Source organism: Eretmochelys imbricata, chromosome 1, assembly GCF_965152235.1.
Source record: "Eretmochelys imbricata isolate rEreImb1 chromosome 1, rEreImb1.hap1, whole genome shotgun sequence".
NCBI lineage: Eukaryota > Metazoa > Chordata > Testudines > Cheloniidae > Eretmochelys > Eretmochelys imbricata.
This window is the reverse complement of record NC_135572.1, coordinates 23,782,816-23,794,949: the sequence shown is the minus strand read 5'-3', so window position 1 is coordinate 23,794,949 and position 12,134 is coordinate 23,782,816. Positions and strand designations below refer to the sequence as shown.

The window sequence follows — 12,134 nt, the reverse complement described above, 5'->3', positions numbered from 1 at the left end:
CTAGAGCGCTGCTCTCATCCCAGATGGAAGTGCTGCTAATGTAAATACTCTCTGATGCCGGAGGAATTAAGTGAGTACACAAACCAGCACTTTTACTTTCACCAGTTCTCTATGACCAGTGAAACTTACAGCGAAAAAACTCTGCAAGTGTAGACATACCCTTAGTTAAACCATGCCACAAATGACTTCAATACTAACCTAGATCACAATATGCCTCTGAAGTTAGCACTTACAAAGTGGATTAAAATCTTCAAATGAAAGGTACTATAGAAGTGAGAAAAACAAATTTTAATATTACTAAGATAGGCCTGTAATTACACATGTATCTTCTTTCTTGTGACAAACATAAGGGTGCTCTTTAATGATTAAGACTGCATTTTGGCCTGCTACTGCCACGGTGTTAAGAGACCATCTGGAACAGCCCAGGCCGGCAAGAAACGTGTCATGATGGTTGTCTAATGACCGTCAAATGGAAGGTATTAAGAGACAATACCAGAACAAAAAGAAAAGGAGTACTTGTGGCACCTTAGAGACTAACAAATTTATTAGAGCATAAGCTTTCGTAAGCTACAGCTCACTTCATCGGATGCACCAGAACAATTAGCGCTGACAACTCTAGTCCAGCCCCTGAACTGGTTTGACCAGCATAGAGGAAGCGGGGAGGCCAAGGACCACCAACACTTGAAATAGCTTCCTGGAGAACAAAGAAAGCTGACACTGTTTAGTTGTTTGCAGCTTTGCTGTAGCAGTGTTGGTCCCTGGGTGAGGCAACATCTTTTATTGAACCAACTTCTGTCGGTGAAAGAGACAAGCTTTCATGCTACACAGAGCTCTTCCTCAGGTCCTGAAGCGGTTTTGTAGTTCAAAAGCTTGTCCCTTTCACCAACAGAAGATGGTTCAATAAAAGAGCTACTGGACACACTTTTTTTGGGGGGAGGGGGGAGAGGGGGAAGACAGGGAAACGGAGAAACAGCCCAAGACCTCCACAGGAGCTCACCTCTGAAGTTGTTAATCTGGCCTAGGTCACCATTATGGGATACAGCATAAAAATTGGTTGTTTTAACATCAGATTTTTCTCTCTAAATCTTTGCTGCTATAGAAAATATTTTCTTTTTAAGAAGGCTATTGGTCAATATCACCAGTCACAGATTACCATGGAGAGAAAATAGGTGTCCAAATCTCAACATGGTGAGAAATGGATGGTACACACAGGGCAGTTTGGCCTTGGTCCTACTGAAAGAGTGGCAGAATTGTGAAATACCATTCTGAAGCAGGTAAGAGCTAAAGGCACAGGACCGGAGGACTCTGGTCATTCAGACACCAGGAAGAGGACAGAGGGTGCAGCTAGCCCTGTAATCATGACAATATATTTAAACAAAAAGTTTTTAAAAAAATTACACCTCTATCTGTCCAAATCTGAGTTTGAGTTCAGGAAAAGCAGAAATATATCTGCAATTATATTAATTCTTACAAGTAAAATCATACAATGCTCAGCTGAGGTCTTGGAAGGTAAATAAAGACCGTGTTTTGTTTTAAAAGGCAATGTGTCAAAACAGCTCAAACAACTTCTATCAAAAAACTGTTTTCTCAGAAAAACCTACTGCCCCAGAGGCTATCATCCCAGCATACACACTTATTTACTGCTTAACCTTTACATCTACAATATTCAGTTACTGATTTGAGCTCTCAAAATAGTTACCCCCAAAAAAAACATTTTACTTAATTTTTAAGGGACTTTGACAACTAATTTGTAAAAAATATTACATAAATGTACACAAAAACAGGAAATAAAGGTTTGCTTTATTTGGAAAGTTATACTTTTGTTTTCTTGGCATTTAAACTACACCTAAGGGAGCTCCTACACAAGTGTTTAAAAAATATTTTTAGAGTGGTTTTTCAGACTCAGTCATAACAGTGTTTAAAATTTACAGCAGTGAGTAATAGACACACTTCATGGTTTCCTTGAGGGCAAATGTGTAAAAACAGTAAAAGTAATGGAAAGCAAATCTAGGAAGGTAGAAATATCCTGCTCCACACATCTCTACAGGATAACGTGAAATTCCATTCTTTTAAGTTGTTTTAGTGATTTTTCACTTTTAAGTGTAGTCTTGTTACACTTTTGTATAGGTCAAAGATGGGTAAAATACATTTCATACCACATGGCATAAGCTGTTTCCCAAGGAATCATGAATGACATCTCCACTCCATATACACCATTTAATTATGGTTATTTCTGTGGTGTTCATCACTATAGTATCTGCCCAATATTGCATAATTAGCTTGGAAGGACAGAGAAAGGGAAAGAGGATCACCTTCTTCTGAAGCATGAGCAAAGGTGAGATATCAGACTGGATAGTGTTTCTAAATCAAAGTGGTCACCACAACTAGCATCTAATGTCCATTCTCATCTATTTGAGCCTTACCTTCAGACTATTTACACATTTAAAGGAGTATTTGCACTTCTTGGATTTCCATTTTCCTTTTCCCCAGCTTTTTCTTCCTGGTGCATTAGGTGTGTTTGTTGGGGTGTCAGGGCGTTCAGTGTTAGTACCACTTTCTATACTAACAGCATCATCCTGAAAATATACAAAATGGGTAGACATCAGTACCTAACTTAAGAAACCCAAATAATGGGAAACTAGCTGTTTTTACATCCCCTTCCCTCCGCCCATAGGAATACTGTCTGCACACGGACTTTAAAAAAAGAAATGTTCAAGAAAAAAATGTTATAGATTTTCTAAAAGGTTGATTTATTGAAAGGTCAGACAGCTGTGTCCAGTGCGGTAGTAAAGTCATTTTTTTCAGGAAATACTAGGTTACTTGTCATTTTTCTAAAGACAGAAACTTTAGCCCTTTAATTTTTTTTGATTCGGGTACGTCAAAAAGAGAGCAGACAGCTGCAAGACTCTAGAACGACTCCAGAAGCAGGGGGACATTTTCACTGCTTAGCCTCCTACTGTTAACAACAAATTTGCTATCTGTAATGACACTAAATGACACTCACTTTCTCATTTCATCACATGAAATTTGGTTAGATAAGAAATAGAAATTAAACCTTTTCAAGGCAGGGAAATGGTCTTAAAAAAATGGATGGTAATAATCTACCTCACAGGCATTTTACAGGAATAAACAATGCTTGTAAAGACCACTGAGGTATTTATAATGAAAAGAATATTTGAGTGCAGAGAATTAGTATAAATTTACATTCCTGACAGAAGTTGCTTTCCTAGGAGTGCTGTCTTCTGTATGGTTTCAGAGTAACAGCCGTGTTAGTCTGTATTCGCAAAAAGAAAAGGAGTACTTGTGGCAACTTAGAGACTAACCAATTTATTTGAGCATAAGCTTTCGTGAGCTACAGCTCACTTCATCGGATGCATACTGTGGAAAGTGTAGAAGATCTTTTTATACACACAAAGCATGAAAAAATACCTCCCCCCACCCCACTCTCTTGCTGGTAATAGCTTATCTAAAGTGATCACTCTCCTTACAATGTGTATGATAATCAAGTTGGGCCATTTCCAGCACAAATCCAGGGTTTAACAAGAACGTCTGAGGAGGGGGGTGGGGGGTAGGAAAAAACAAGGGGAAATAGGTTACCTTGCATAATGACTTAGCCACTCCCAGTCTCTATTCAAGCCTAAGTTAATTGTATCCAATTTGCAAATGAATTCCAATTCAACAGTTTCTCGCTGGAGTCTGGATTTGAAGTTTTTTTGTTGTAATATCGCAACTTTCATGTCTGTAATCGCGTGACCAGAGAGATTGAAGTGTTCTCCGACTGGTTTATGAATGTTATAATTCTTGACATCTGATTTGTGTCCATTTATTCTTTTACGTAGAGACTGTCCAGTTAGACCAATGTACACGCTACCAGCATTCCCAGCTACCTTCGAGACACCACTGACTTCCTCAGGAAACTGCAATCCATCGGTGATCTTTCTGATAAAACCATCCTGGCCACTATGGATGTAGAAGCACTCTACACCAACGTTCCACACAAAGATGGACTACAAGCTATCAAGAACACTATCCCCGATAATGTCACGGCTAACCTGGTGGCTGAACTTTGTGACTTTGTCCTTACCCATAACTATTTTACATTTTTCAGAGTAACAGCCGTGTCAGTCTGTATTCGCAAAAAGAAAAGGAGTACTTGTGGCACCTTAGAGACTAACCAATTTATTTGAACATGAGCTTTCGTGAGCTACAGCTCACTTCATCGGATGCATACCGTGGAAACTGCAGAAGACATTATATACACACAGAGACCATGAAACAATACCTCCTCCCACCCCACTGTCCTGCTGGTAATAGCTTATCTAAAGTGATCTAAAGTGATCATCAAGTTGATGATCACTTTAGATAAGCTATTACCAGCAGGACAGTGGGGTGGGAGGAGGTATTGTTTCATGGTCTCTGTGTGTATATAGTGTCTTCTGCAGTTTCCACGGTATGCATCCGATGAAGTGAGCTGTAGCTCACGAAAGCTCATGCTCAAATAAATTGGTTAGTCTCTAAGGTGCCACAAGTACTCCTTTTCTATTTTACATTTGGGGACAATGTATACCTTCAGATCAGCGGCACTGCTATGGGTACTCGCATGGCCCCACAGTATGCCAACATTTTTATGGCTGACTTAGAACAACGCTTCCTCAGCTCTCGTCCCCTAAAGCCCCTACTCTACTTGCGCTATATTGATGACATCTTCATCATCTGGACCCATGGAAAAGAAGCCCTTGAGGAATTCCACCATGATTTCATCAATTTCCATCCCACCATCAACCTCAGCCTGGTCCAGTCCACACAAGAGATCCACTTCCTGGACACTACAGTGCTAATAAACGATGGTCACATAAACACCACCCTATACCAGAAACCTACTGACCGCTATTCCTACCTACATGCCTCCAACTTTCACCCTGACCAAACCACACGATCCATCGTCTATAGCCAAGCTCTGCAATACAACCACATTTGCTCCAACCCCTCAGACAGAGACAAACACCTACAAGATCTCTATCAAGCATTCTTACAACTACAATACCCACCTGCGGAAGTGAAGAAACAGATTGAGAGAGCCAGAAGAGTTCCCAGAAGTCTCCTACTACAGGACAGGCCTAACAAAGAAAATAACAGAACGCCACTAGCCGTCACCTTCAGCCCCCAACTAAAACCCCTCCAATGCATTATTAAGGATCTACAACCTATCCTGAAGGATGACCCAACACTCTCACAAATCTTGGGAGACAGGCCAGTCCTTGCTTACAGACAGCCCCGCAACCTGAAGCAAATACTCACCAACAACCACATACCACACAACAGAACCACTAACCCAGGAACCTATCCTTGCAACAAAGCCCGTTGCCAACTGTGTCCACATATCTATTCAGGGGACACCATCACAGGGCCTAATAACATCAGCCACACTATCAGAGGCTCGTTCACCTGCACATCCACCAATGTGATATATGCCATCATGTGCCAGCAATGCCCCTCTGCCATGTACATTGGTCTAACTGGACAGTCTCTACGTAAAAGAATAAATGGACACAAATCAGATGTCAAGAATTATAACATTCATAAACCAGTCGGAGAACACTTCAATCTCTCTGGTCACGCGATTACAGACATGAAAGTTGCGATGTTACAACAAAAAAACTTCAAATCCAGACTCCAGCGAGAAACTGTTGAATTGGAATTCATTTGCAAATTGGATACAATTAACTTAGGCTTGAATAGAGACTGGGAGTGGCTAAGTCATTATGCAAGGTAACCTATTTCCCCTTGTTTTTTCCTACCCCCCACCCCCCTCCTCAGACGTTCTTGTTAAACCCTGGATTTGTGCTGGAAATGGCCCAACTTGATTATCATACACATTGTAAGGAGAGTGATCACTTTAGATAAGCTATTACCAGCAAGAGAGTGGGGTGGGGGGAGGTATTTTTTCATGCTTTGTGTGTATAAAAAGATCTTCTACACTTTCCACAGTATGCATCCGATGAAGTGAGCTGTAGCTCACGAAAGCTTACGCTCAAATAAATTGGTTAGTCTCTAAGGTGCAACAAGTACTCCTTTTCTTTTTGTCTTCTGTATGGTGTCAATAAATATTCAGGAATAAAAGTGAACACAAAACAGTAACAGATCAAGCTACTTCAGAGGTGTTGTGGGGCTAAATGGAAACAAAAGAGACAGTAATGGCCTGATTTTCCAAAAGGTACTGACCAACTACAGCTCCCACTGAAGAGCTGCAACAGCTCAGTACCTCTGAAAGTCAGGTAATAAGTGAATCACCTCAATCAGAGGGAATCATTCCCTCCGTGTTTCCCCCCATATAATGGGGCACAGTTTCAGGATAACTGCACCTTTACCTCCCTGACCCCGTGGTCTTCTCAAAGAATACCCACTTAGACTAGATGCCCGAGACCTTCATCTCTCTCTGCACAGGGACCTCTGAATGGGAGTTTACCAAACTGTACTAGTGTTGGGGCCCGCCTTGAATCAAAGATCAGGTCCATTTGTTGAGATGGTAAGAAGTCTCCCTCCCCCGCCCCGCCCCGCCCCACCCATATTACGCTAAACTCAGCCTTCTTTGGTTCCTTGGGTTTCTGATACCCATTTGAACCAGTATATACAAACCAACCCATACCCCATCTGGAACTGTTTACAATCCCTGGGACTGCAGTAATCACCCGCCACAGTTTTTACTTCCTGGAGGAGTTATGGAACCACCCCCACCCCTTCTCCCCCATGGAACTGAATACAGTCCCTGGCCCAGCAGATATACAGAACATAAACAAATTCAATATGGTACCCAAAAATACTGGCTGTGCTTGCAATCTCTGTCACTGAAATCCCACAATCTTTACTCAGGCAAGACTCCCTGCGAAGTAGTTAGATACAGTACCATCTTCACCTGCTGTAATACACAGGCTCTCAGCACACCTTTACATGTCAGTTTTGTCTGTCTGCTTTTTGCTGTTAGAAAGCACTCTGCAACCATACAGATTTTATCTGGAATCAGTGGGAGTTGACTTAAAAGGTACAGCAAGATTTGACTCTATAAATAAAAGAAAATTAATTAAAACATTAAGTCATACTAAGAACATGTGGGCACATGGGCTTGGAGAAAGCAACACTAACTGAATAAAGTGGGTTTGGGACAGAAAGGGAGAAAGCTGTGGCCACATCTATGCTATAACAACATAGTTACAGCCTATGTTGCTGTAACCCCATAAATAAGTCGCAGTCTACAGTGACAAAAGGGGGGTTTTCATTGCTGTAGGGACCCCACCTCAAGTGATTCTTCCATTGATCTTATAGACAGCACAGCTGCAGTACAGAGAAGGGCAATAAAAATTATTAGGGGTAGAGAACAGCTTCCATTTAAGGAGAGATTAAAAAGACTGGGACTTTTCAGCTTGGAAAATAGATGACTAAGGGGGGATATGATACAGGTCTATAAAATCTTGAGTGGTGTGAAGAAAATGAATAAGGAAATACTCCTTCACATAACACAAGAACTAGGGGGTCACCCAATGAAATTAATAGTCAGTAGGTTTAAAACAAAAAAAGCAAGTTTTTCTTCACACAGCGCACAGTCGACCTGTGGAACTCCTCGCCAGGGGATGTTGTGAAGGCCAAAACTATGGTTAAAAAAAGAACTCGGTAAGTTCCTGGACAATAGGTCCATCAATGGCTGTTAGCCAGGATGGGCAGGGATGCAACACCATGTCCGGAGCGTCCCAAGCCACTGTTTGCCAGAAGTTGGGAGTGAACAACAGGGGATGGATTACTTGATTCCTGTTCTGTTCATTCCCTTTGAAACACCTTGCTCTGGCCACTACTGGAAGACGGAATGCTGAGCTAGATGGACCATTGGTCTGATCCAGTATGGCCATTCTTAAGGGCAGTGCCAGAAGTGTGGATTTTTCATACCTTTGAATGCCACAGCTCTATCAACCTAAGGCTTTGTCTGCATTAGCACTTTTGTCAGTCAGGGGTGTGAAAAAATACACCTCTGCCTGACATAAGTTTCACCAACAAAAAGGCCACCGTGGACCGAGCTACGTCGGCTCTCCCACTGACATAACTACTGCTGCTCATGGGGGGTGGGTTAATTATGACGTCAGGAGAGCTCTCTCCTGCCGGCACAGAGCAGCTACACAGAAGACCTTACAGCGGTACAGCTGTAGTGGTACAGTTGTGCTGCTGTAAGGTCCGTAGTGTAGACATAGCCTAAGTTTTAAGTGTAAACTGGAGCTGGCCTACACTACAGATAAGTCGACCTTCCTACGCCACTCAGGGGTGTGAAAAATTAACTCTCCTGAGACACAATTAAGCCAGCCTAAGGTGCGGTGTCTACAACACTGGATCAATGGAAGAATTCTTCTGTCCACCTAGCTCCTGCCTCACAAGGAAGTGGATTTATTACAGCAATGGAAAACCCTTTTCTGTCACTTTAGTAAGTGTCTACACTACTACTGTGCTACAGTCAGCTGCTGCGTTTCAAGCATAGACATACCTAAGCCTATTTAGGCTGTATCTACACTGCCACTTTCAGCGCTAAAACTTTAGTCATTCAGGGGTGGGAAAAAACACCCCCCTGAGCAACAGAAGTTTTAGCGCTGAAAATCGCCAGTACAGACAGTGCTTTATCACCGCTTGTTGGGGGGGAAGGGGGGGTTTTAGCACCGGGAGAGCTCTCCCCCAGCAATAAAGCATGTCTACACTGCCCACCTCACAATGCTGCTGCAGCAGCGCTGCGGTAACGTGGACAGCGTAGACATACCCTTAAAGAGCTGGTTTGGAAGCAGAATGAAAGGTAGGCAAAGGTGGGAGGAAAAAAGACAAAGGGAGAGAGGACTGGGTGGAGCACTGGAGGCAACAAGAATGTGAAGACAAAAGCAGCAGCAGAGCTATTCAGACCCCTGAAGGTGAAGACAAGGTGCTTGAAATCTGAGTAGATGAAAAGAGGAAATAGTGAAGTTTGTGGGGGATGGGGGATTCATGCAGTTATTCTCTTCATCTGCTTAGGTTTCAGTCTCTTTATCTTTACCTTCAGGGGTCTGAATAGCTCTGCTCCTCCTTGTTTCCACATTCTTGTTGCCTCCCATGCTCCACCCAATCCTCTCTCCCAACTGCTCCCTCTGTCTTTTTTCCTCCCACAAAATTTTGTCTTCCCTTACTTTGCTTCTACCTCTTGGAATGGATTCCCCTCCCTTTCTGCTCCAATCCCGCTTTCATTTAAGTCTTTCGCTGCTACTTCCTCCAAGCTCATCTGCCCACATATTCTTAGTTTGACTTATTGTTTTAACTGCTGTTTTGACATAGCAGGAGCCTGTGTGTAGAGAGAAAGAGGGGTAAATCAGAAGTGACCGACTAGGGTTACACACAGGACTTTTTAGTATTGTATCCTATCATTTCAGAACTTAAACTACATAAATATGTCCACAGATTATAATGGTTGGTACTTAAATCATTGTATAAATATTGTATATGCATTACAATAAACAGGGACTCCACCTTTATAGGAGATTATATCACTAAGCCTCCATCCCTCAATGGATTATACATAGGTGCAGAAATCTAACACCACAGCTCATTGCAGAATTGGGACCTCGGAATTTAATTTTAACAGTCTAACAGAAAAGCCTTGCAAACTGTATTGTGTGAATGAATGACCAGAATGTAACCTATGGTACTAAAGCAAAAGAAAAAAAATTATATCAAGTTAGGTATGAATCTCATTGGCTTGTATAATTCTATCATTTTAAACAGTTCTGTTGCAGCCAATCATTTACTTTTATTTTGCTCTTATATTAGGATGGTCTTTAGAGGCACATATTTGGTGATAATTTTTTGCCACAAAAGGGGAGTTTTCTAACACTGTAAAAACTTTAATTTAAAAACATTCTCAAGTAGTCTTCTTTCACCAAAAGACTATGTGTACATAGGAATATTGCCAAACATATTGTTCCACAATACAAGATTTAAAAACAGACAGCACACACACATATAGTGTTCTATTTTTTCACTTTAAGATGTCTTACTAGAAACTGATTACCATTTTATAGTGTAAATTGGTACAAATCTCTACCTCTACCCCTCCTACACCTTACCTCAGAGGTGCATGCCTATCTCCCAGCCCCACCCTACTTAAATTATTTAGGAATGCAGCATCTCCTGAGCCCCCTCAGTCTTAAAATACCCTCTCCCTATTTTAGAGTACAGGGAACGTCAGACAGAAATTGCCCCATCCCTATTTTGAGGTGAAGGACCTTCTCCTTCCCCCAACCCCACAGCGGATACAGCCTAAAACACAAATCCCAGAACCTCCTCGCTGCTGGAGGGTCCCGCACCTCCCCACGCCCACATATTACGGTGGGACCCTTCAGTTAAGGGGAAGATCCCAAGCTACTGGAGGAGATTTCCCAGTTAAGGGGGTTCTCTCAGCCCAGCCTGCTGTGAGGGGTGTGTGCGTATCCCCCTTGGGAAGGGGAAGGCTCCAAGATACAGGCTATTTGGGGGGATTCCCCAGTAATGAGGTGACCGCAGCCCCACTTGCTGGGAGGGATATGGGGGATCCCCCTTGGGATATGAAGGCCCGAGGATTGGGGGGGGGGGGGGGAGACACTGGGGCAATTTCCAGTAACGGGGTGACCCCGACCATGCCTGCTGGCAGGAGTGTGGGGATCCCCCTTGGGGAGGGGAAGGACCCAGGATCAGGGGCTTCCCCGTGCTAAGGGTGGGGAACCCCCCAGTAACGGGCTGCCCCCAGCCCCTCCCATCTCCAGCGCCCCCTGCTCCGGGGCGAGCCCAGAACAGGGCCCCCCCAGCCCCCAACCCCGGCTCCCCTGGGGGCCCCGCCGGGACAAGGGGGCCCCGCTCCCCGCGCCCCGCTCCCGACTCACGTTCTCGTCCCCGGACAGGTCCCCGGGGTTGCTGTTCTCGTCGCTGCTCAGCTTCTGCTTCTTGGCCGGCATCTCGCTGCCCGCTCCCGCCGCCGCCGGCGGATCAGCCCGCTCAGACATCTTCCCCGCCCCCCGCCACGGAGCCGTAAAGCGCGCCCGGGCCAGGGCGCCGCACCACCGTAACGAGTCCTCCTCGCGCCGCCAAGCAGATTGACAGTCTAGTGGCGGGAGATGCCACACTGCTGAAAAATCCAGTCTGGCCGCAGGCGCCCCGCAGCTGCTAGAGCTGGCTGGGAGGGTGAGTACTGTAGGCAGGCTCAGATGATCTCAGGGGTCTTTTTTAGTCTCATATCTTCCATTGATTTCAGTGGACGGCAGGAGCCTAAACACCTTTTAGGGTTTGGGTGTTAGTGGCAAAGCTTTTTTTCTTCCTTTTCTCATTTTTATGGCAAAGCAGCCTTCACTGAATGGTCTATAGCTGCCAGAAACTGTAATTCCTCACTCCTTGGTGATGTCTATGCTCTCACGCTGCCCTGTGCCTTTCACATAAGGTGTCTGCACCTTATGCATAATACTCCATTTCCCCCACATTGTTACTAAGTCATGTCATGTATTTTTTTACCTTAAGATGTTTATATTCCTCAAAAAGTTTTTCCATTTTTTTAAATCAGCGCCCTTACATACCCATACAAGGTGATCAATTGTTTCTTCCACCTGACAGAGTGCACATAGTCCATCTTTGTGTCCTTTTTATTCAGAAAGGGATTTTGTTTAAGCCAAAATGGTCAATTAGTACTCTAAACAAAAGCGCTTCATTAGTCCTATGCAGGCCCTGAAGTGCGTCATAAGCATCAACTCTAGGGCATAATTCAAAAAATTTTCTCTCTCTTTTTTCATTAATCCAATTTTTTTTGACATTCCTCTTTTAAATTTGTCTGGTCTAGGCATTTGAAATCCTGTTTACCATCAATCCTTCCATTTCTTACAGCATTTTTAGCTGCTTTGTCCACCATTTCGTTCTCTGTTTTCCCAATATGTGCTGGAACCCAAGCTAATGCTACGTGTATCCGCATCTGTACTAACTCTGCTATTAGAAATATAACTGCACTGAATAAATCACTTCTACATCCAGAGACACTCTTTTTGATCACCATAAGGCCTGAGATTGAATCCAGAAAAATGACCACTGCTGCTGGGCATACATCCCAGATCCAATTTAATGCT

General features: G+C 43.5%; 1 protein-coding gene across 3 annotated transcripts in view; it reads right to left on the bottom strand.

The window, feature by feature from the left end:
- The window catches only part of EED (embryonic ectoderm development), a 31,091-nt gene extending 20,051 nt beyond the window's left edge, over positions 1 to 11,040 (bottom strand). For all 3 annotated transcript variants that reach the window (XM_077808022.1, XM_077808018.1, XM_077808021.1), the window contains exons 1-2: positions 10,911 to 11,040; positions 2,424 to 2,576 (exon numbers count right to left, since the gene is read on the bottom strand). In XM_077808022.1, coding sequence (XP_077664148.1) covers positions 2,424 to 2,576; positions 10,911 to 11,030 — 273 coding nt within the window. In that variant the 5' untranslated portion in view covers positions 11,031 to 11,040. The remainder of the gene's footprint in view (positions 1 to 2,423; positions 2,577 to 10,910) is intronic.
- Positions 11,041 to 12,134: the final 1,094 nt, after the last annotated feature.